Source organism: Rhamphochromis longiceps, linkage group LG18, assembly GCF_057381845.1.
Source record: "Rhamphochromis longiceps isolate RC_006_pf linkage group LG18, R_longiceps_female_GT1.1, whole genome shotgun sequence".
Lineage (NCBI taxonomy): Eukaryota > Metazoa > Chordata > Actinopteri > Cichliformes > Cichlidae > Rhamphochromis > Rhamphochromis longiceps.
Genome location: NC_140574.1, coordinates 20,301,683 through 20,327,256, shown reverse-complemented (window position 1 = coordinate 20,327,256; position 25,574 = coordinate 20,301,683). Strand labels below are relative to the sequence as shown.

Below are 25,574 nucleotides of genomic sequence, written 5' to 3'. Positions count from 1 at the left end.
TCCATAAGCATTTCTTGCGATGTGGTGGCCGCTGGCTGTCCATTTTGAGGTGGGATGTCCTGCCTTGATCTTGAACACAGCACCCTCTGGACAAAGTATCCCAACGCGAAGAGAAGCAGCAGAATAAGTATTCCAGAAAGTTTTCGGGTGACCATGGCGATGCTGTAGTACGTATAGTTCACCAACTCCGGGCAACAGGTGACAACAGAGGTGTTGTTTCCCTGCGTGCAGCATATCTGATCATTTCTGCAAAGGACGTCTCCGCATCTCCGGCTGCAATCAACAACCGTGTGAACAAAAAGGCAAGTAGTGAACAACGCCAGCAGTTGGTTTCTGAGGGAAAACATCGCCGATGTGTTCAACGGGATAAAACAACCCAGTGAGAGACAACAGCTAAAGCCCTGAAACAGGATGCAGGCGAGACGACGCAAATGCCCGGACTGAAACACTGACGCAGAGCATTATCCACTCACCGCATCCCCAGAGCATGGATAAAACGACGGACCAGGGTGGGTAATCAACAATCTTAAGTCTACGTATTAACAGTACCAATCGGCAGACGATAAACTGTAAGCATTCCCCGACTGAAAACGATCAGGCAGAGATCTGGACTGCATCTGTAACCCCTGCAACGCATGAATATGCTAATAAAGCAGTGGCACTGAACTCCTAAGTGATACTTCAGTGCGCTCCTGATTTGTTATGCACTTAGCAGGTTTATTGGTACAGCAACTCGTAAACAGCATACATATAGTGGCTTGTTCATCTGATATGCAAGTAAACAGGCGCCCGGGAAATCGACAAGTCGTGTCAGAAAGGCTGAAGAATGGCAATTAATCACGGAGATGGGAGGGGACGCTGAAAACAAAGTGGCCCGTGCAGACTGTTTCAGCACCGCGGACAGCGCTCATCACGCCCACCGAGGACAACAACAAGGGGCGCTGTCCGAGATGCTGACACCACAAAATCCAAAGAGCATAAATGCTCCACTTGGCACGAGCGCAAAAAAAAAAAATTCCATTTGCAATATTAATACCACTTTGCGTACATCAAGGGGTCAAGCCAGGCCACCCCCTTAAAAGGCCGCAATGTTCAGCGGACGTCCATTTAAGATGATCCGTACATGATGAAATAAGTGCTACTAGGGAAGTGCTGCTCTTGGAAGGGGTTTGCTAAAACCCTAAAAGGCTGCTACACAAAAGCACAGAAGTGACACTTTCTAATGTTTATTAAACATATTTACTGATAAAGTGTAAAGCTGCTCTTTTATGAATAAAAAGTTAGAAGACAAAGATGCAACAGTTTCAGTAATCCATCTCTCCAGGGAGCTGTGACTAATGCGTTACTGGATATATCTGAAAAGCCAGGATTTTATATTGCATCAAATACCCCTCATTGTGACAATAATGTGGTTACATGAGTAGGCTGAGGGTAGTAATGGAAGGAAGCGCTCTCTAATAGCATGTCTGCATATCTTCTTAATTGATAATGGTTGGCATGTTAGATGAATCTTTACAGCTGGCAAAAGGATGCATTGTTTGCGTTCAAGTACACAAGTAATGCATCATTTTGACATCCACTTCTGTTGCTCGGGGCTAATGAGCTTGAGTGCTTAAAAACCCGATGCTAATTAAATTATTTGCTAGCTCCATATCAAGTTCAGACTGAAAATTACAGGATGTTGTGGATTTGTTCATGTTTGTTGTCTATAGCAAAGAGTTAGAGGTACAAAATACATAATTTAAAGAAACTGACGGCAAGCAGCACACTTAAATGGCTGGAGAAGTTGAGACAAAACTTTATTTGAAAAATGTAACGGGCCTGATTGTGTTCTAGTGCACAGGATGAGCTACATTCATGGGGTTTGTGTACAGCATCCACAACATGTTTGTAAAGTCAGCAGAGAAATCTTTATTTTAACCCTCACTCTCCAGTAAAGCCTCCCGAGTCTCAGGTGGTCTTGTTTGAAACTACTGTTTTTGGGTCTGCTAAACTTGTGATGAGGTGACTGAATGGCAGCACAGTTAAGGGTCCCAGCTGGAGGCTCCCTGTAAAAACAGGGAAAAAATAAAAATAAATTACAGATCACAGTGTCTCACTCAGGTTTCTTTGAGCTCCACTCAAGGTTTAATTATTAAATCTCTGAAATACAAGTTCAACAGCAATCCAATTTTAATGAAAAGGTGTTTAATAGCAGAAACCCACTGATTTAAGATTGTACTCACGTGCTACATAGTCTGTTCCTCCCTTCATTAATTTAGCAGAGGATTGCTCATGTTTTGTGTGCCTGCGCTGGTGTAATCTTGGACGGAAACGGACATAAGTTGCTGGATGATGTTTGGGACTGTTCTGGACTAAACCTTCCAGTGAAGACAAGGTGGGCCCTGCTTTGGCATTCATAGTAGTTTTAGGAGGTTGGGTGGACTGAGTTTCAACCTGGTGGGCAATATTACAGCTCCTACATGCCTCATCATTCCCGTCGACTGAACGCCACCTGGATAATGTGAAATTTTACATGTGTAAAATAAAATTACCCATCTGTGAAATCTGATATAACAAACTAAATATATTGTACTTTTAGATTTTAGTGATTTTAGAGACATCGTTTTGATTTTGTCCATCATGACTTATTTTCTGATAACATGGTAGCACAAATGGGCAACTGACCATTGCTGCACATAAAAATGACATGATTTTGGTACCTGTTCTCAGTTAAAGAGCAGGCCCGGTTTTGTGAGGTGGCAGTCATTGTGGCTGGAACAGCCTTTACATGGCAGGTTATATAAACCTGTGAATGAGACAAGAGTTAGGGACATAATTTGGCCAAAGACAGTTGAGATTAAGTCACTAAGGACACCACTGCAGAACAGCCATCCCACTTCTTTGCTCTGAGAAACTCTTGAGTAGCTTCTACAGTATGCTTTAGGTCATTATCCCATTTCCACTGTGAAGCACTGATCGGTTTTGCAGCATTTGACTGAACCCATTTTTGTCCTTCTCCCATATATGCACAAGATAAGAATAGTTTCTTTGTTTCATCTGTCCAAAGACATGGCCCAATGATGGCTACCTTCATATGCACAGACATTTCTTTGGCCCTTATATTTAAACTTCTAGTGAAAAGATCAAATACAAACTCAACAATTTAAATCAGCTTCAGATATGATGTCTCCATTTTTCATAAAAACAAAGAGAGAGCACTGCCTGTTGGCCAAGTGTGCAACTACATATAAAATTATTGTTATTCTTAAACAACAATGCAAAAATTTGGGTGAAACCCTTGAATTAGAGTCGAAAGCTTTCAATGGCACATTGATTTAAAAATCCACTGTGGTGTTGTAAAGAAGCAAAACTACAAAAATAGCATGTTTGATTTGACAAATTATGGGTCCAACTGTATATTACAGTAAAACACACAGGTCTCATATCACGGTCCTGGAATATCACGGTCCTGTCCCGGTCATGCTCACCCCACCTGGAGCTTCTCACCATTCTATCTCCCCAGGGAGTTCACTGCTGTGATCATCTCTGCGATTTACATCCCGCCACAAGCGGACAACAACAAGGCGCTATCGGACCTCCATGATGTGTTGAGCGGCCATCAGGCTAAACATCCAGACGCCGCCCTCATCGTGGCGGGGGATTTTAATAGGGCTAAATTAAAACAGGTCATGCCTAACTTTCACCAGCATGTCACCTGTCCCACCAGAGGCAACAACACGCTGGACCACTGTTACAGTTCTTTTAAAGGCGGCTACAAAGCCATCTCTCTACCGGCTTTTGGGAAATCAGACCACGCCGCCATCTTACTCGCACCGGAATATAAACAAAGGCTTCATCAGGAAGCCCCGGTGACGCGAAAGGTCAGACGCTGGACTGTCCAATCAGAGGCGACGCTGCAGGACGCACTCGGTGACGTAGACTGGGATGTATTCCAGGATACTTCCGTAAACATTGACGAGTTCGCGGACACAGCGATTAGCTTCATTGGAATGCTAGTGGATACCATCATCCCCTCGGCTACAATCCGGATTTTTCCCAACCAAAAACCTTGGGTTGACTCTACTGTCAGGAGAGCTCTCAAAGCACGGACCACTGCCTATAAAAATGGGCTCACATTGGGTGATATGACCAGCTACAAAGCAGCTTCTTATGGTTTAAGGAAGACTGTGAAAGCGGCTAAGAGGCGCTATAAGGACAATGTGGAGTCGCATTTCCAACACGGTGACTCCCGACGTATATGGGACGGGCTACGAAAAATCACAGATTATAAACCCAGCACTGTGAGATGTATGAAACCAGAATTAGCTGACGACCTCAATGCCTTTTTTGCGCGTTTCGAGGTGCCTGCTGTGGCAGCAATTCAGAGCTCCGCACCTGCCCCCGCTGCTGAACCAGCACCATTGATACTCTCTGAGCATGATGTGAGGAGAGCTCTGAGGGCAACAAACTGCAGGAAGGCAGCGGGACCAGATAGCATACCGGGACGTGTGCTAAGAGTATGTGCAGATCAGCTGACCACAGTTTTCACTAGCATCTTCAATGCCTCTCTGGCTCAGCAGGTAGTCCCCACCTGCTTTAAAACATCAGTGATTGTTCCGATCCCGAAGAACACCCGCCCAGCCAGCCTAAATGATTATCGCCCAGTAGCCCTAACATCTGTAGTAATGAAGTGTTTTGAGAGGCTCATGAAACCCTTCATCAGTTCCCTCCTTCCTCCCGACTTCGACTCACTGCAGTTTGCATACCGGACAAACAGATCTACCGGAGATGCTGTAGCACAGGTCCTGCATACCACACTGAGCCATCTAGATGAGGGATGTGGGAACTATGTGAGAATGCTGTTTATAGATTACAGCTCAGCATTCAACACCATAGTGCCCCACACCCTCTCGGGTAAACTCCAAGATCTGGGATTCAGTACATCTTTGTGCAGGTGGATTTATAGCTTCCTGACCACGAGACCACAGTCAGTGAGAATAGGGGATGTGTACTCCCATACACTCTCATTGAACATAGGGGCCCCCCCAGGGATGTGTACTGAGCCCCCTTCTCTACTCCCTCTACACCGCGGACTGCACGGCCAGACACCCCACTAATTCCATTGTGAAGTTTGCTGACGACACAGTGGTGGTGGGACTCATCTCTGGGAACGACGAGACGGCCTACCAGAGTGAGGTGGATGGACTAGCAAAGTGGTGTGAGGCAAATCACCTCTCCATGAACATCAGTAAAACAAAGGAGATGGTGATTGACTTCAGAAAACAGAGAGGTGAGAAAACTCACACCCCAATTCAGATCTATGGAACCCCTGTGGAGAGAGTCTCCAACTTCAAATACCTCGGTGTCCACATCAACGAGGACCTCACTTGGAGTACACACACGGACTTCCTCATCAGTAAAGGCAGACAGCGCCTCTATCACCTGAGGCGTCTAAAGAGGTTTAAGATCTCCAAGAATATACAGAGGAGATTCTACACTGGTGTCATTGAGAGCATCCTGTGCAACAACATCATGGTGTGGTACGGGAACTGCACAGTACAGCAACAGAAAGCCCTGCAGAGGGTTGTGCGCACAGCTGAACGCACTATGGGAACATCTCTACCAGCACTGCAGGACATCTATGCTGAAAGGTGCAGATCCAGGGCCATCAGGATCATTAGGGATTCTAGCCATCCCGCCCACAAACTGTTCAGGCCACTGAGGTCAGGGAAGCGCCTCTGTAGCCTGAAAACAAGAACAGAAAGGTTCAGGAGGAGTTTTTACCCACTAACTGTGAGACTCCTCAACCAAAACACAAACCGGACAACATGATGGACAATCTCACACACAGTACATAATTTGCACTTTACCTTTCTTCTCTGAACCTTATCCGTACCTTATTATATACATCTGTACTATGTAAATATGTATATTTTTATAGTTTTCTCATTCAAATCATTACAGTGCAATATCTTGCACGTCATGGATATATATTTATAAGCACAAACATATGGACTTTTACATTGTTTTTTTATATATATATATATTTTTTTACTTTTAACTTTTGTTTCTTTTCCTTTTTTTCTTAGCTTATGTAAAATCCTTTTTAGCATGTTTGCACAGTCGGGGGGAGTACTTTTTTAGCCAGAAAAAACATTTCACTGTATGTTGTACCAGCTATAACTACATGTGACAAATAAATAAAGAATTGAATTGAATTGAATATTGAACATATGTACTGTGGAAAGCCATTATTTACTGTCAACCTGGTTGCTGGGTGATTGGTAAAAAATGAAGGCTTCTAGCTGGAATCTGAGCTTGTGTTCCTCAGTTCTTGGCAGAAAACGCGAGCTGGAGTTTGTCAGGTAAGCATCAGTAAGACATCTGTTATGTAAAAAAAATAAAGACAATTTAAAAATGAAAGCCTATGACATGATATGAGTTTTACTATATGGAAATATAGGCCTCTTTATTGAGAATTAAAGATTTAGTAGTAGAACTCACCCATGCTCAACAAAATCATATCTTAATGCTACGTCTGCATCAGGAGTTGCTGTGCCAACACAATGGTCAATGTACACTCGCAGGGGCATGTGGTTACCAATAACAGCAGAGACTTCAAAATGAACCGAGTCACCAAGGAAATATGTATAAGACCCCCTCTGAAACGTCCAATCATCTGCAAGATGGCAACAATTAAAAAAATAAAAGTACTTGTAAGCCTCTAATGAATATTCCTAAAACCTGTGATGGCATTTTAAAGATGAATCTTTGTGTGATGACGTTAAGTATGACTCTTAGCAACAGCAGAACAATGTTTCATGGCTGTCATCCTTGTAATACCGGTCATGAGAAGCAGATGAAAGTCTATCTGGTCTTCTGCTGAAGCTGTTGCAACAAGTGGAACCCAGGTGGGATGCAGGGAAATGCCACCTACAGAATACTTCCTGGAAACAGACAGATTTCACACAGACACACAGATTGCCACAGCACACTGCAAACTTCTGTTCATGTGCATAGGCATACTTTTTGTAATGACATTCAACTGGAATAGCAGCTCCACCCAGCCTAAGCAAACCATCAGATGAGGGCTCAGGTGAGTAGACGAGCACATTGGCATAGATAAGATTCTCTTTTGTGGACTGAAAGAAAATGTTAACATTTTAGTCTGCAACTCACACTTCATTTTGTTTTGTAAAAGGAGAAACTTTTGACCAGAACACAGCAGTGACTGAGCCACGCTCCAGAGAACTAGCAGTGCTTACTGAGAGCTTTGTTCCACAATCCACCAGCTGGGCCCGGATGGTGAACTCCGCCTCTCCCGATGGGACTGCTCCGCATACTCTCTCCTCACCCGCGGAAACTGAGCCGAGTCTCAGATGTCCGCCGTCCACCTGTAGGCCTGTGTCAAACATGTCAGCCTGCACCACGACCTCCATGGCATCCGGTTGGCAATTTACCGTGACCGGACGAGGGCGCTCCCGGTGCTCCGTGCTCGGTTTCTGTTTTACCGCACCAAACTGAGGCTGGATGCGGCCATATGTCCCACCCTGGCTCAAGGAGTTTGCCACGCTTGACTCGCTGCTGTGAACTAACCGGCTGCTTTGTGCCAATGCGCAAACGGAATACAAAATGATAAAGCACCAAGAAACGAGGCCGTGCAGGTAACAGTCCATGCTTTAGTCAGATTTTTGGAAGGAGTGATAAGTCCCCCGACAACACAGCCTCTGAAAGAAAAAGCACCACCGCTGTAAGTGATTGTTCTCCAACACACCTGGTTTGACTGATTATAACCGTTTCACTGAGCATGCGTGCCCGTTACTTGAAACGTGACGACACAAAAGTGATTTTTTGCTAAACAACAAGTTTAACTAAAGTGCAACAAGTGAAAACCTTGTTTTCGGCATAATTTTATTCATTTCGATTGTGTGGTCGTTTAGAAAATATAAATGCTATTGTATATATTTTCCACCAGGTGGCACTAAAACAGCTTAAAGTCAGTTTGTCGACAGGGATTGGATGATGTAATGATGACTTCATTCCTCTGTTTAGAAGTGACTGTTTTTGCACTGAAGTTTGTCTTGAGCCTCACGATTTTAGTACCAATTTATTACGTCAGCTCTACTGGGATGTTCGTGAAATGACATTACTTAATAACTACCTAAAGTAAATAAAAAATAGTCTGATTTAATTCCAACTGAACCTGCCAACTAAACAAAAAAAAAATTACATTTATAAACTAGAAGGGGAAGCAGGTGGGGCTTCTTTAACCTGGGTTTTCCCCCTTAGTCTACATTCAGGTTGCCCCATCATAAACACTTTTAAGTCTATACTGATGAAACTACATACATTTACATAGTATTAAATGAATTAACAAGGTATTTTCTGCTTGTGTGGTGCTTTCTTTCCTATCATGTTATCACATGTATTTGGACCTCCATCTCATTCTATCTTCTGTGCCTGATTGTGATCCTTTTTTCCCCTTTTTAAATGTTTTTTTTTTGTCTACCTCACATGTTTCTGTGGCAAAAATGTCGCACCTCTTTTCTCAGCCTCATAAGCCACAAATGTCAGCTGTGACAATTCAAACGAACAGGGAAGGGATGCGGACGGAAACAAAGTTATATTTCATTTTCAGTTCGGTTTTATGAATAAACAGTTCGCCTTACCTCTGCTTTCAAACCATCGTTCCCACAATTAACCTGTGTAACTTTCAGGTGGCACTTTAGGGCATTGACCTGATTAAATCAATTAAGTTTGTGTTCGAGTCAAGAAAACATCAACAGCGTTTTACACGCTCACAAGTACGATGACGATGGTTTTTTAGAGTATCCTGTTTGTCTGTTGCACAAGCATGTCTAAGCAACCTACACTAAATTCAATATCGAAACTGAAAGTGTGGCATGTTCGGATTTTTTTTCCTTTGTAAATAACGAATACAGTAGTTGATATTGTGAGAAATCAATGCGCTACTGCACACACCCAGAACCCTGCATAATCTATGACATCATTTAGGAAACACCCAGTATATATCGTGTTACATGGAAGTGCTGTATCCTGAATGTCGTCACAGCCTGGATATGACTAAAACCTGCAATTATAATGAGAAATAAAACAAGCTTATCTCGGTATTTCATTGTTAATAATTTTGTGTGGACTTTTCTGTATAAATATGACACAAAACATCAAAAATAAAGTCCTAAAAGTAAAAAAAGGGAACAAAATTAAATAAAAGAGACAAAAACAGATTGAACATTACATATATTTAAGTGGCAACATGTGAAGTGTCTGGTGTACAGCCTTGTGTAGCAGTAAGTGCAGCCTTACACTTCCTGGTCAGTCAGCTCTTGATCAGTCCTGCACACTGTCTTGGAGTACTTCTAACCAATTTCAATCCATACAATGCATTTTCAGGACACTTGTTGATTTCTTCATGTTAACTGCTGACTTCAGCTCATTCCACATTTCAGTTGGATCAAGCTGAAGACTTGGTTGCAGTCTTGCTGCATGACCCGCACCTTCTTTTTTATTGCTATAATTTAAAATTTATTCATCAAAGTACAGCTACAAAAACGAGCCCAAAGCATGATGTCACTACTATATAGCTTCACAGATGAGTGACGTTTCCTCTTCTGAAATGCAGTGTTCTTCTTTCTCCACAGGTAACACTGTGTTCATGAAGATGAATGTGTGAGGGGGTTTTAGCTGCTTAAAGGTTACCCACTGTGACCTCCCAACCCCGGAATAGGTGCTTTCCTCCATTTGCAGTAGGAAATCTGTCCGATTGTGGATTGGTTGTGTTCATACTTATCAACAACTCTGAAATCTTGTTTGTTTTTATCGTAAAACACTTCCACAAACACATGTTGGGAAGATTAGATTTTTTTTCTGAATGTTTTTTTAGTAAACACAGGCTGCTGACTCATAGCTGACTCGCACCCTGCTGACTGAAAGCACCTGACTCTAATTTCACCTTTAAATTAATGGCTAATCACTGAAGTTCACACACATGTGCGTCTCACAGATATGGAAGATTGGATTTATTTATTATTATTTAATTACCTGTTTGTGGATATAGTGTTAAAATCAGAACATGTTTTAGTTCATGGTTATTCAATAATACTAAATAACAATTACAATAATGATTCTTTCTGTAAATCTTGGTCTTAACAGATTAACTATTTGATGCATTTCTTATTACATTGACTGTAATGGCACCATAATGAAGTGTCATAATCCAGTTTTTAAGTTTAATTTAACCCCTTGGACAGATACTGATTGACTTTCCTTCTTGATATCAGACCACGTTTTATTGGCATTTTATTATCACTATTTTATCATGACAATAATAGTCACCTGACTGTCATTATCTTAATTTGGGGATTTCCAAATGAAGCGTGAACAAACACTATACTGTGGTCTCTTTGTAAATGTTCTTCATGGTGGGTTTAGTTTGCTACATGTTTATAGGAAACATAGAGCATTGTGATTGCTCTGTGGCAAAAACAAAGAAACAAAACAAAATCCATCAATGTGCAATCGACATTTTTTTGTTGTTTAAAATGTATTAAGGAATATTTTTTTCTTATAGTCCACAAATGCTTTTTATTGTTTTCAAGCTTGACCGTAAACTAACCATGTCTTTAGATTCTTATAAAGAGTTAAAGCAGTTATCTTGTTGTAACATATTTAAAGTGAAAAAAATAAATTAATTAATCAGTGAACAAAAAAAGTGTAAACCAGCAGGTAGTATGCAGGAAAAAATATTTATTCAATGATTCTTAGAATCAAATAAATAACAACATGTTCAACATTTGAAAATAAATAGTCCAGAATAAAATAAATAAATAAATATCATTTTCAAGTCAGTAAACACAGTTAAATATAAGTCGTCAATTTTAAGATATGAGTTAAGTAATTTATGAAACTTTAAAGTATATTGAAGTGTTTTCTGTCACAGCAACATTAACTGACTGTCACCGTAGTTTCTGTAATTTCTTTCTGGAGCCTCTTGAGTATTGTTCTGGAGCTCAGTGACGATTCATTTAGTGTATTCATCAGAGGTCATGTACGCAATCACTCGGTTTATTGTGATTGCACGGACCTGGAAGCCCTTCAGCACTTTGCAGAGGTGAAGTCTTTGGTCGAAGGAGGTTCCGATGTTTGCAGCAGCCTTAAAGAAACACAGAAACATTATAAATGATTTGAAACATTTATGTAATTAAATTTTGTTTCCCTAACAAGCCTAAAATTTCTTTTTCAAAATATTAATGAGAAAGACCCGAAGAAGTGTGAAATCAAGCTTGATTTAAAAATAAATAGATCTCTTACCTCCCTTAAGGTCGAATCTGATGCCGGAAATATTCCGAAGCAGTTCTGTTGAGAGCAAAAAAATTCTTATATGATATAAATAATGTAAATGTTGGTAGTTTGTGATTTCTCCTTTGTTAAGATTTTAAAATTTATTTTAGTACCCTGGCAAATCACAGTACGATAAAACAACATTCAGAGAGTAATTTTATGAAAGAGTCTGCATTTATTTATTGAGAATTATGTAAAATCACAGTAAAAATGATAATAATTGTGTACAATCACATACCTTCATGAGTTCCCTGAGACTGAACAGAAGAGTACCAACAGGCTGCGCTGCGAGAAATTCGTCATAGTACCTCAGATCCTCCCGAATGTTTTTCAAACATGAGCTCTAAACACAGCAAGCACAACCACAATAAATGTCAAACATCATTTTAGATTTGCTTGGAATTATTTGGCTTCCATGTCTAGACCTTAACATGTTTATCAAGAATATAAAGTAAAGAAAAAAATGATGAAGTGGCACAAAAACCTACCTGATCAAATCCTGATGTAGTGATTTCTGAGCATGCTGATCCCTGTGGGGAAACACAGTTAAGTAATCAGAGGCACAGCTAAAAAAGACTTATCAAATGTTTGTTATGTCTTGTTTCCATTTCACAATGTATCCTGAAACAAAATGGAAGCAATCTGGTATTTAAAGTGGGTACCTGTGGTGCACACGCTGATGGTGTGCTGGTTTTTTTGTACAGCTCCATGTTCTGCTTCGTGCAGTCAATTCCACTAAACAGGGTTTTCTGTTTGAGGACAAGTAATATTTAATAAAATGTAAACTGTAAGAAAAAAACCCTGTGGATTTGCATTCGTTGTAGGCCTACCTGGTTGAGTACATCCGTGATGTTCTGGAGCAGTGTTCTTGCGTATAATACACAGGAGTCTTGCATTCCCATCAGTGGCACAGATTGGCTGATCTGCCATAAAGGACAAGTGAGCACTAGGAGCAGCAGTGCAGGAGTGAAGTCTAGAAAAAAAAGAGAAAAATTAGATAACTGTAAAATATCTCTTGGAAGATTAGACTCTTCAATCATGATACGTTATACTCACAGAGCTTGATGAGGGGCATCTTGGTTCAGAGTGGTAAGCTGTGTTCTTTGACTGTGTCTGGCTGAGCAGTGTTTTATATTCAGACTGATGCAGGGAAATCCCTGCATCAGTCAATGGAGCAGATCCACTGTAAGTTGAAAGTGTGGGCTCAAAATTGTGTAGTTTCCTTTCTCACCATATAACCGTGGTTTGCTGAAACTAATGTCTGTTCATTGTTCGATTACCAAAGAAAACATATTGAAAGTTCATCACATATGCTCTTTTAAACTTTGATTGTGCACAGTTACGTCTAATATTTCTCAAAATATTGATCGCATCTAAGATATCATTAATCACAACTAAACTTATATAGCCTTTTAAGGATGAAAAATAATAAAAGAAAAAGGCTGAAACATTTTTTTATGTGACAAAAAACTGAAAAAAAACAAAACCAAAACCACTCTAAATGGTCACATTTTATTCAGTCTTTATTAATAATCATGCTGGTATTTCAAGCCAGCAGGATATATATATATATATATACATATATATATATATATATATATAAAAACACCCAGCACGCCCCTGCCGGCGGTTTATCCTTCAAGCTCGGGTCCTCTACCAGAGGCCTGGGAGCTTGAGGGTCCTGCGCAGTATCTTAGCTGTTCCCAGGACTGCGCTCTTCTGGACAGAGATTTCCGATGTTATTCCCGGGATCTGCTGGAGCCACTCGCCTAGCTTGGGAGTCACCACACCTAGTGCTCCGATTACCACGGGGACCAACGTTACCTTCACCCTCCACATCCTCTCGAGCTCTTCTCTGAGCCCTTGGTATTTCTCCAGCTTCTCGTGTTCCTTCTTCCTGATATTGCTGTCATTCGGAACCGCTACATCGATCACTACGGCCGTCTTCTTCTGTTTGTCTACCACCACTATGTCCGGTTGGTTAGCCACCACCATTTTGTCCGTCTGTATCTGGAAGTCCCACAGGATCTTAGCTCGGTCATTCTCCACCACCCTTGGGGGCATCTCCCATTTTGACCTCGGGACTTCCAGGTTATACTCGGCACAGATGTTCCTGTACACTATGCCGGCCACTTGGTTATGGCGTTCCATGTATGCCTTGCCTGCTAGCATCTTGCACCCTGCTGTTATGTGCTGGATTGTCTCTGGGGCATCTTTACACAGCCTGCACCTGGGGTCTTGCCTGGTGTGATAGACCCCAGCCTCTATGGATCTTGTGCTCAGAGCTTGTTCTTGTGCTGCCATGATTAGTGCCTCTGTGCTGTCTTTCAGTCCAGCTTTGTCCAGCCACTGGTAGGATTTCTGGATATCAGCCACCTCCTCTATCTGCCGGTGGTACATACCGTGCAGGGGCCTGTCCTTCCATGATGGTTCCTCGTCTCCCTCCTCTTTCTTGGGTTTCTGCTGCCTGAGGTATTCACTGAGCACTCGGTCAGTTGGGGCCATCTTCCCAATGTATTCTTGGATGTTCGTTGTCTCATCCTGGACTGTGGTGCTGACACTCACCAGTCCCCGGCCCCCTTCCTTCCGCTTAGCGTACAGCCTCAGGGTGCTGGACTTGGGGTGAAACCCTCCATGCATGGTAAGGAGCTTTCTTGTCTTTATGTCAGTGGCTTCTATCTCCTCCTTTGGCCAGCCTATTACCCCAGCAGGGTACCTGATCACAGGCAGGGCGTACGTGTTGATGGCCCGGATCTTGTTCTTACCATTCAGCTGACTCCTCAGGACTTGCCTGACCCTCTGCAGGTACTTGGTGGTTGCAGCTTTTCTAGCAGCCTCTTCATGGTTCCCATTCGCCTGCGGGATCCCCAGGTACTTGTAACTGTCCTCTATGTCTGCAATGTTGCCTTCTGGTAGTTCAATCCCCTCAGTTCTGACTACCTTCCCTCTCTTTGTTACCATCCGACTACACTTCTCCAGTCCGAACGACATTCCAATGTCATTGCTGTATAGCCTGGTAGTGTGGATTAGTGAATCGATGTCTTGTTCACTCTTGGCATACAGCTTGATGTCATCCATGTACAGGAGGTGGCTGACAACTGCTCCGTTCCGTAGTCGGTATCCGTAGCCAGTATCCGTAGCCAGTCTTGTTAATGATCTCACTGAGGGGGTTCAGGCCTATGCAGAACAGCAGTGGGGACAGAGCATCTCCTTGGTAGATCCCGCACTTGATGGTGACTTGTGCTATGGGCTTGGAGTTGGCCTCTAGTGTTGTATGCCACATCCCCATTGAGTTCCTGATGAAGGCTCTTAGGGTCCCATTGATCTTGTACAATTCTAGGCATTCCAGTATCCAGCTGTGGGGCATTGAGTCATAGGCCTTCTTGTAATCAATCCAGGCAGTGCACAGGTTGGTCAGTCTGGTCTTGCAGTCTCGGCTGATTGTTCTGTCTACCAGTAGCTGGTGTTTTGCGCCTCTGGTATTCTTGCCAATTCCTTTCTGTGTCCCGCTCATGTATTGACCCATGTGCCTGTTCATCTTAGCCGATATGATGCCTGACAGGAGCTTCCATGTAGTACTGAGGCAGGTTAGTGGTCGGTAGTTGGAGGGGACCGGTCCCTTCTTGGGGTCCTTGGGGATCAGGACCGTCCGGCCTTCAGTTAGCCATTCCGGGTGTCTCTCGTTAACTAGCAGCTGGTTCATTTGTGCTGCCAGACGCTCGTGGAGTGCAGTCAGCTTCTTCAGCCAGTAGGCGTGAACCATGTCGGGCCCTGGTGCTGTCCAACTCTTCATACTGGAGACCCTTTCTTGGATATCTGCCACTGTGATGGTTACTGGACCCTGTTCAGGGAGGTCGCTGTGGTCTGCCCTCAGATCCTCTAGCCACTGAGCATTGCCGTTATGGGTTGCATCCTTCTCCCATATGCTCTTCCAGTATTGCTCCGTCTCCAGCCTTGGTGGTGCTGTTCTCTTATTGTTCCCTTGCCACTGAGAGTACACCTTTGCTGGTTCTGTGGAGAACAGCTGGTTTATTCTCCTGCCTTCTATCTCTCTGGTGTACCTCCTCAAGCAGCTGGCCAAGGCTGTGAGTCTTTGCTTGGCAGTTTCCAAGGCCTCAGGTATGGACAGTTTGCTGTATTTCTTATGCACCTTATTTGTCGCACCTTTCTGCAACTCCGTTAGTTGGCTAACCTCCCTCCGTGCTACTTTGATCTTGCCCTCTAGCCTCCTTCTCCATGGAGGGTACTGCCCCTTGTCGCTGTTCAACTTGTAGCCAAGCATCTCACTGATCACTGCTGCCGTATTGTAGATCAGCTTGTTAGTGTCGGTAATCGTGGTTGTAGGTATTGCCCGTAGTGCTGCATTAACATCATCGAGCAGACCTTCTGAGGGTACTTCACGTAATTGAGGGTACTTCACGTAATATATATATATATATATATATATATATATATATGTATATATATATATATATATATATATATATATATATATATATATATATATATATATATATATATATATATATATATATATATGTGTGTGTGTGTGTGTGTGTGTGTGTGTACTTCCTGAGATACTTTGTTTTGTAATATTGCATTGATTTAATTTTACTGTCCCATTTTTGGGCTTTTTTAACAGCAATGTCCCAAATTTTGAGAAAAAAAGTATAATGAAGGCTTAAAATAAACAGTTAAGTGATCATTAGTTTTTGCCATAGATTATTTTCCCACTGGTTGTAACTATGTAACACTAACCAAGGTTATTTTTGTCACCACGGCTTTTTCCCCCGTTGCTGGCGGTAAGTCCTTACAAAACTTAAGTGTCAACACATCACACGTGAAAGTGTGAATGTGAATAGAAACTAGACGGTGCCCTCGCTTCCTTCCTTGTGTAGCCTGCAGTCATTCAGTTGCAGTGTCAAGGCGTGATGCTTTCCTTGGAACGTGTGGATTTTTCTTCTTCTTGTAAATTCAGAAAAAAAGCAAAATAAATCTCATGAAAGTCGACACACTTGAAACATTTATTACGGAATCATTTTTTTCTGGTCTTTTTTTTTTTACAATCATTATAGAATACATGTGTTCATGAATCAAGGAAAATAAAAAAGTGACTTTGTGTTAAATGACATTCTTAAAAAGCTTAGAATTAAAACACTAAAACACAACAAGGCATGTTGTTAATCCTTTTAATAAAGTATATTTTAACATTTACATACATAAACATTTGAAACAGATAAAATAGATATACGCTTAGGCTGCGATTTATTAATATATGTTTTACATTTGTGTTTACCATCTCTGATCGTTATTAAATTAAGAAAATGGAATTGCATATTTCTATTAAGAGACTATCTGTGTGGAGATGCCTGTTCCTTTTTACAGCTTTGTGTAAACTTTGAAAAAAAATGAACTTTTTGTGTCTTCTACTGAGCAGATCATCACATTTGACAAATACAGATTTGCCCAAATAAAGGTCAAAATACTGTCCAGTAAAGCTCTAAATGTCTTTAAAGGAGGTGGAAACTGTAGCAGCTATTTAATTATATTAAGGTTTGAGTCTTAAAGATTTTTTTAGGAACTTTCTGGAAAGCAGTTGCTTAAATGTAACAAATACAGAGTACTTATCGTTTCCTATTATACCAGATCAGGTATGTGATGCTTGATAGTGAATGAGAGTGATAAACGGCAATGTCACAGTGCTTTTAGTGAAGTGAACGATATACAAGTGAACAGAGCATTTCTAAGAACCCTGTTGATTATTAGAGCCAAACAAAAGACCTCAAGATCTCAACTCATCATCCTTTTTCATAAAAAAAAAAGAGACACAAGGCATGGTGGTGCTCTCTCCAACCCAGCCGTGCCAAAATCATTGAGTGCTAAATAAAGATCAGGGACGGAATCAACTCGACTCCCCTAATTTTATGAAATATGACGGGGACAATCATGCTGAGTGGAAGTGGAACGCCTGCACAAACTCATCTGTCAATACTGAAATTGGTGATCTTACACATGTAGATGTTGTGTTTTGAGGTTCTAAGATGTGGCGCAACGTATCACATGTGTCTTAATACTACTCTATATGCTGCATTCAACTCTCCAGATACAGTGAGCACAGATGAAGTTTCATTAGCAACACTGGTAGCAGTCCGTAGAGTGGGAAATCGGACGGCGTGCATACAGACACATGTGTAGACAAGGTGTTTATTTAGAGATGCCTTTCTCTGGCTGGTGCCGCTGATGGCTATGTGCATGCCTGCCATAATAAACAAGAAGAAATATGTTAAAGTGAGTCCAGGACATACTGTGAAGTGACAGCGCTTCCAATACCTTTGACAGCTAAGAAGCTGAGGTGGAGAAAAACTGTGGTTCACCTGGTGAGGTCCTCTATGTCCACTAGCATAGCGTCCTGCTCCACATGCAGCTCATCCCTCATCAGCAGCAGCTGTACCAGCTCCTCATTTAGACCTGTTTGAAGATACAAATCCAGTCTTTGAATGTTTGTTTCCCTTGTATGATTGTATTTTATCGTGCCAAGTGTGTGCTTTTGTTGTGATGATGTTAGACAGAAATGTGTTAAAAAATAGGAAGTGAGGAAGAGAAAAACAATCCCGAAAGATATCGTATAAATTCTTAAGTGGACTGAATGTCTTTTGATACTTTATTTGATAGAAATAATAGCATAGATGGCATGAATAAAAATATTAAAATCTGATAAAGTACAGATCAGGCTTTTGGCTTGGTTTTTAATAACTAATTTGTGTCTTTATGCGTGAGTCATCTACTCACTCTGAATCTGTGAATGCAAATCATTCGTGATGACTTGCAGCTGTCCAAGACTCATGTCTCTCATGTCCCCTTGCCTCAGATTCCTCTTCATTAAACCCTCACTGATGTGGGGCAAATGGGGAAGCTGCTCGCATAAGCACACACAGACGGGAAATTACTGCACGTCAAAATGTGTCAAACATTTGAGTGTAAATAAAGACTTAAAAAGTGTTGTTGATTATTAATCAACTGGATCTCTGGATTTTTACATGACGCAGCCTCTAACTGCAACTTGCAACACGTCTGTTCACCAGTTTCAGGGGCTTTCTCATGGTAACATGCACCCACGTCTCACGTACACATAAAAACTTGAGTGTTGACCTTTTCATGTGCCTATGTAGTTTTATTATGTCATATTTACTGAAACACCAACTTACATTCCATTTTCACTTTATTTTCCTTGATATTTTAGTGCCCTTAATAATTTCCTACATTGAATTTTCCATGGAAGAGGGAATTAAGACCTCTGTGCATAAAACCCCTCTGACTCACCAAGTCAGCCACAGGTGAACGTCTGTGAAGCTGAATTTGCCTCTCTACCTCCACCTGCATGCGGGCCATGGGTCGAGCCAGAGCCAACGCCACCCGGGCCTCCTCTTGCAGCCTTCGCTGCACTCGCCAAAACCCACCGCAGTCATCTAAAGGATCTGAATCCTCCTCTCCAGTATCCCGGTCCGACAGAGATGAGCTCTGCTTACTCTGTATAGGAAGTGAGCGATACTGTGATGCAACAACAACTGCGGTCACCTCACGAGTGTAGTGGAACAGAAACACACATAAAACCCACATATGGTGACACAGAGAGACTCGGACACATACCACAGGTGACAGCGGTGTGTCTAGGCTGGTCTCTGTCCTGCTGTCTTCAGCATCGCTGTCCTTGTCGCTGCTGCTGTCATTAACAAAACACACCTGCAGGTTCACCCCACTCTGCAGCCTGAGAACACAAATGCAATATTCAGAGGCGCTCAGATCGCACCCGTTTTAGTCAGAATCACACATTAGAGAGCACAGGCCAATGCTGTTTGCACACAAGAAGCAAACACCATTTAAAATGCATATAAGCATGAAAAGTGGTAAGGCAAAGAGTGAAAACAGTTCATCCATTCTCTTCCGCTTAGTGAAAACAGTCACTTAAAAAAAAAAAAAAAGACAGCGTCAGAAGAAAGTTTCACAGTTTGCTTATGAGTTGTGATTCTGAGGAAGACCAACTGGATTTTTACACCACAACACAAAAAGTCATTTGCATTTGTTTAGTTTCTTGTCTATTTTCTTTGTTTTCATTTGTTTAGGGCAAAACTTATAAATGCATTTGAAAAAGTGAAAATCAGACAATAAAGGTTATGTTTGAGTTATTTCATTTGATGCTTAGCTAAGTCTACAGGCCTATTTAATCTTGCTGTGTGTTACGCTTTGGTGTCCTGCCTGTCAATGTATCTGAATTTTGAAGTCTGTAACTCAGTGTAGCAAAACAAAAATTTCCTGATTTTTCCAGCTGTTAAAGCTTCCCAAGATGTTGCTTCATTACAATGGCGTGGTCCACACATTCATTCTCATATTAACTTATAATTAATCTAATCAACTGTTTTTGCTGGCTAACACCTGAATGCGAAATTGGCTAACAATAATTCACATGATATTAATTCATTTTTGTTGACATTTGTTGGATTCACATGTCAGTGATGCAGTCTGGGTACACATTGGTTAGGGCTGGTCAGTTCACCTAAAATGAACCAAAACCAACATTTAGAACCTCTAACTGATTTAATCTTACGAATGTCGGTTATTTTTAAAAATTATTTTTATTTTTCTGTCAATACAGAATTCGTTTAAAGCACACTCTGCCCTGTCCAGTCTGCCACATGGAAGCATCATGTAGGAAAAGTTAAACATAGGGCCAAATAAAATTAATGTGTCTCTTATTTGGAGACATTTTTGGCTACAGGAGAGTCAACCTCAAACAAAAAGAAGAAAACTGAGAGAAAAATGGTTGAAGCGACCAACAGAAATACCGCCAGTATATTTCAACACTTGGAGCACAACAATATTACATTAGCTAACTGCTCAAGCTTTAATTAATATTAAACATTTAGTTTAGCGGCATATTTACAATAAAAAACCTAATTAATTAATCGCAATCAAGGTAAAATGTTTGCCCATTGACTTTGAATTTCTGCATATATTCATATTTCCAGTGGTTCCTCCATATTGGAATTTTTGGCACATCCCAAAAATTGTTTAGCTAGATCCAAAGATTTAATCACAGATATGGAAACAGCATAGTAAAGCATAAAGCCTTTTATTTATTCAGATTTCTGTTACTTTAGGTCACACAGCAGGTTAGGATAGTATTCATTATGAAACAATTCATCCGACTTTACAACAATGTGAGCAAAGACTCTTTTTCCCATTTCATAAACAAGGTCTTTAAAAATGGTTGGTAACATCTCTTATACAGAAGTGAAGGAAAAAAAAACCTTAACCTCAGCCTTTCCAAGGGTTCAAAACACCATTTATTCAATTCCAGATCATGATACTGAAAGAACCTAACAACCCAAAGTAACCTTCCCCTACACTAAGACAAAAACAATTACTTAAACAACACCTCACTAACTCTTTTTGGAATTTCCACCCTAAACTACACCCCGTTACACCTTTACCTCCAACGGGGGAGGGGGTCACATGCTCAATTCCACCAATTGTAGCTGTGGATAACTGTGTCAGGCATTACTTCTTCTTTCGCAAGCTGACGAAACTACTTTCTCAAACATCTACAGTAACGAAGGACAGCCCCACTGTGTGACATAAACTAAAGGGTATTGTGGGAAAAAGGAAAAAAAAAAGTTGGGAGCCAAAAAGCTACTGGAGGTCAACTGGTGTCACGGAGAGAAAGAGTACTGATGTAAGTGCTGCGGCTTTGGTTAACCACGGGGAGTCTGTCATAATGCAAGTCGTTCCAGTTGCATTACATGTTTTTCTATCCAAAACTGCAGACGTGAAATGTCATTTCCATGGAAACTAGTATGTTATTTGATTTCTATCAAATATAGTACTATTTACAATGATATTTTATAAGAAGATATAAAATATTCTCTAAGTAAGTAAAAAAAATTACTGATCAACTTATTTTATTTGCATTGCAAAAATAAACAACAAGTCTGACAAATTTAAAAAAAAAACATTGAATACTAATGTTTAAAAAATAAAATATTTGGATATTTCGGATATTTAAAAAAATATTACACTGTCCTTTTATTTTTATTATTTAATGATTTAACGGGCAGGTTGGTGGCACAGAGTTCGAAGAGAGCTGTCTGATTTGAGAACATCATGTCTGAACTGTGTCCCACCATGAAGCTGGGGCATCGCTTAGTTTCTGTGTGGGCAGCTCATCATGCAACAGAGATTAACCACAGTGCCATGCTCTACGTTCCCATTCTTTCCATACTCTCTAGATAGCCCAATGTCAGTCCCTTTAGACTGACTGTAAACATAACTGTGGCACTCCGGGAAAGCTTTCACTTTCACTTTGCATGTCTGTGACTTAAATGACTCACTCTCATCCTCTGTTGTTGCATAGTCCGTATGAAACCAGCCATGATAATTAAACGTACACACAACTCCAGAACGTCACTGCTTCTAGATAAATTTCTACCAAGAAAAACTATTCCACCTCCCTAATTTGTTTGTTGTAGTTTTCAGCTAACAGTTGTTAGTCAACAAATGACGTAATCTGATGATTAATCCCCTCTCCTGGCTGTAAAGGTCTTAACCCTTTAGCACCCAAGTATAATACAGGTTAAGTGGAGTTATTTTGTACATTTTCTCTGTAAAATCACCAGATAACTCTCATTACTGTGAATCATTTGAATTTCCTCTCCCAAAAATGGCTGAGGACTTACAGTAATGTAAAATGCAGGTAATAAAACCTAGGCGGAGCTGAATTTTATGTCCTTCTTTACACTGCAGTATTTTGTGAATGCTTTTTGCTACAATGATACACTAAATATCCCCCCAAAAGCTCTTCTTCTCTTCTTTCTGAAACCATTTGAATTTTGTCTCTAGCAGAAATGGTAACCGAGTCAAGGTCATTTGAAAGAGCTTGTAAAATGGGCCCTCCACAAGGCCTATTGTAAATAAAGGGTTAACTTAAGGTGCTTCCATGATACAGTTGGCATCTCAGAGACGCGGCCAACAAAATAAATAAATACATACATAAAAAAAATATTTTCATGAGAGCTAGACTTTAATATGAAAAGGCTTTGTGAGAACTGAGAGCTTCAGGAAACCAAATGAGTTTGATGAAATTCAGTTCACCAAATTTCAGTGATTTTTTTATTTTTTATTTTTATTTTATTGTACATCACTGCGCTCGGAAGATGTTCAAATGCAGTCAGAATGACATATAAAGCCAACAATCTATCACATTATTACTGTTACTATTCAAAATGAACCATTCTCTTCTGCTTGCTCACACATACACTCAGTCAAACGCACCGAGACGAAGGGCCGTTCTTGCTGCAGCTGGTGTAGATGACTGGCTCATCGTCATAGAAACTGCCAAGGGCAAGTTTCTGCCTGATGGACTCTCTCTCATTCCTCTGGGCCTGCCACAAACAGAGAAACGTGGAAGCACAAAGACTATTAACACAGACGAGGCTCCTGTGCTGCCGTCTCTCTCTGCTTGATTTGCCAAGTGGGTCGCTTATTGACAATTCATAAACAAATGCATAAATTCAGGTAATACCAAAATGAGAGGACACTCTCATTTCTTCTAATCAACTATAAATCCGGTTACACCCGATTAAGAGGGAAAATGTGATGAATTCACATCTACCGTCTACTTTTGATTCCATGTATGAATATGAGTATTAAAACATTCATTATCTGCTACTACTACCAGCTGACAGCCTGTCCAGGATTTCTCATCTGATGCGTGTAAACAGTAGTATTGAAATAGATGTATAGAAAATGATTAAACGAATGAATCTGGCAGATGCAGTCCTCATTAACACTTCAGAGAAACGTACTGTTTCAATTCTGAGAGACAGTGCACATAATTTTTTTCCCCCACAGGCCAGGCCCAGAAAAGACTGAAGAATGAAACAAGAAATAGGTGTATCTATCCAGTTATGTCAGTGCATCTGAATGCATTTTTATTAAAGATCTTTGTTCATTACAATCATAGGATTGTAGTGACGGTGAATCATCCATAAATGGCTTCTTTCACTAATTTATGCATCACATTTCATCATCAAAACAGCAGGTACTATTTAAACTGGTTAAAAAAATTCCATTGCATTCTTTTAGTGCTGCTGATTCAAAATGCCGTGTCACTGTGGGCTGGTGTTTTACAGCTTCCTCTTCCTATGTGACTAGTTTCTTTTGACCGACGTCCCATTTTTCATACTTTTTGTTTCACTTTAATGACATTGGATCTTTATGTTCTGCCCCCTTTCCCTCATCTGTATTTCTCATTCTTTTCCCCTTTAACCTTTTGAGCTTCCACACCCGAGCCTTCTATCTCGTTTCCTTTTATTTCACTTCATCTCAGCTTTCAGTCTGTAGCTCCCCCTTTGAACCAATTTCATTTTTTCCCCTTGGATCCTCACAACATGATTTTCTATTCTGGCATCAAAGGGAAAGTATTTATATATGATGGATTTGAGCCAAAAACATCTGCTAAAGCTGCCTGAGTTTGTGTGTGCTCTTTGGAACCACACATAATAACACTTCTAAAATTAGGCACGTTTCTCTTATGTTTCAGCGTTTGTACTCAAAATAGCTGCAAAACTGATACATACACATACACACACCACTACACCCTCTTTTTTTGTGACGCATCCTTAGATGAGGATGTGACGTAAAAGCATAAATGAGTTCATCGCCATCATTCTCCAAACCAACGCTGGCCCCTGCTCACCCACTTCAGACATACAGATGCCCTCCTTACTAACAAAATGACTACACGAGCACATGCACCCCCACAAGCCCAAAATTGTACCCCTTATAAAGAATGTACATGGTATGATGAATGCAAATGTAGAAAGATTTTAGTTCCTATTCAAACAAAAGATAGTATAACATACAATGATATAGATATCAATGATCTGAGATGGAAAATTGTGTCAAATCTGACTGAACAAATGCAGGAGCATACATATTACACAGATATATTCGAGCACAACACATACGAACACGCCCACTCCCTTTTCCACTCATCCCATACGGCTGATTTATCTACAGCATCACACCCATGATGGATACCTATCATGTATACCTTTAAATAGCTTGTTAAATGCTACAGACCCATCAGAATCACACACTAAATGCAAGCAAATACAAATCCACACACCTGGTAAATGCGTTTCTCTTGGTGCACCATCCTTCAGCGCATCGTACTAAAACAGCCGTCCTGCCCTCCTCTACACTGCAGTGAAACTAGACCCAGGAGACCCTCTCTTATACCGCAGCTCCGTGCAGGAGAGCGAGGGTGGGAGGAAGGGATGACAGAGCGGGGAGGGGAGAGGCAGCAGATAGGGGAGGGTGGGGAGACGTGGGAGCAAGAGAGGAAGGAGTGGGCAGCGACGGAAGCAGAGGAGGAGAGAGAAATCAAGGGAGGGGAAAGAAGAAGCTGCTCAGTGCTGCCACTGCTTTCCTGATCTGTTATCTGTACCTCCATCTTCCTCTATTTTCTCTCTTGCCTTCTCCTCTTCACCTTTCCTTTACTGGAAGGAGAGGGACAAATAATAAATCTGTGTTTCTGATAAATTGAGGCAGACATTTTGGATCTATAAAAAAAATGGCAGGTGGACTAGGCTAGAAGGCCTAATGGATGAGAATGCAACAAAATACTTAGAGGCCATAGCTGGTTCTCTAATAGATCAACATCTGATTATTGGCCTTACACAGCGTAGTAGATTTATTATATTTGTTTTGTCTTCTGGAGGAATTTCCTACAGCCTCATCCCACATCAAAGGTACAAGTGTAATGAGCCGTAAGAGGCATAAGGAAGCACATGACGCATTTGTCCACATGTGCATAAACAACCAGTGTTGCACACACACACACACACAGGCTTGCAGTTAGTTCCCACAGTGCAGTTGTTCACTGATTAAATGACTAAAGACTGAGTCATCTTCCTTCTTTCATCAACATCAAGCCAAATATTCTCAGTCTCTCCATGCCAGGAATTTTTGCTTATGGAAAATATGCTGCATATATATATATATATATGAATGCTGCATGCATATAAAAACAGTTACAGAACTGCATATTGCAAATATGGCAATAAACACAGCCTGTTGTTGCACTTGTCTTTTACCCAAATTTAATTTTTTTCCCTATAGCCCATTCCTTTTTATTTGGAGAAGTCTCTTCAACAGCTAAGAGACGTAGCCAT

The 25,574-nt window shown here is 41.0% G+C and overlaps 3 protein-coding genes across 4 annotated transcripts; all 3 read right to left on the bottom strand.

The window, feature by feature from the left end:
• Positions 1–1,337: 1,337 nt before the first annotated feature.
• On the bottom strand, positions 1,338–7,770 carry LOC146648155 (zona pellucida sperm-binding protein 3-like). Its single transcript, XM_085389925.1, has 8 exons — positions 7,248–7,770; positions 7,009–7,124; positions 6,826–6,929; positions 6,487–6,661; positions 6,249–6,366; positions 2,703–2,788; positions 2,226–2,494; positions 1,338–2,048 (listed from the first exon to the last, which is right to left on the bottom strand). The coding sequence occupies exons 1-8, from the start codon at positions 7,656–7,658 to the stop codon at positions 1,951–1,953; spliced, it is 1,377 nt and encodes a 458-aa protein (XP_085246051.1). The 5' UTR covers positions 7,659–7,770; the 3' UTR covers positions 1,338–1,950.
• Positions 7,771–10,878: 3,108 nt separating this feature from the next.
• On the bottom strand, positions 10,879–12,383 carry LOC146648154 (interleukin-12 subunit alpha). The gene is made up of 6 exons (XM_085389856.1): positions 12,174–12,383; positions 12,006–12,092; positions 11,832–11,873; positions 11,582–11,686; positions 11,314–11,358; positions 10,879–11,155 (listed from the first exon to the last, which is right to left on the bottom strand). Exons 1-6 carry the CDS (start codon positions 12,381–12,383, stop codon positions 11,024–11,026), a joined length of 621 nt encoding a protein of 206 aa, XP_085245982.1. The 3' UTR covers positions 10,879–11,023.
• Positions 12,384–16,356: 3,973 nt separating this feature from the next.
• On the bottom strand, positions 16,357–24,662 carry LOC146648153 (schwannomin-interacting protein 1). Of its 2 annotated transcripts, none has more exons than XM_085389254.1 (7): positions 24,527–24,662; positions 22,669–22,778; positions 18,991–19,108; positions 18,664–18,870; positions 18,133–18,256; positions 17,674–17,811; positions 16,357–17,599 (listed from the first exon to the last, which is right to left on the bottom strand). In XM_085389254.1, exons 1-6 carry the CDS (start codon positions 24,554–24,556, stop codon positions 17,714–17,716), a joined length of 687 nt encoding a protein of 228 aa, XP_085245380.1. In that variant the 5' UTR covers positions 24,557–24,662; the 3' UTR covers positions 16,357–17,599; positions 17,674–17,713. The 2 variants fall into 2 exon arrangements, with proteins under 2 accessions (XP_085245380.1, XP_085245378.1); XM_085389252.1 differs by having other exon boundaries at positions 17,718–17,811.
• Positions 24,663–25,574: the final 912 nt, after the last annotated feature.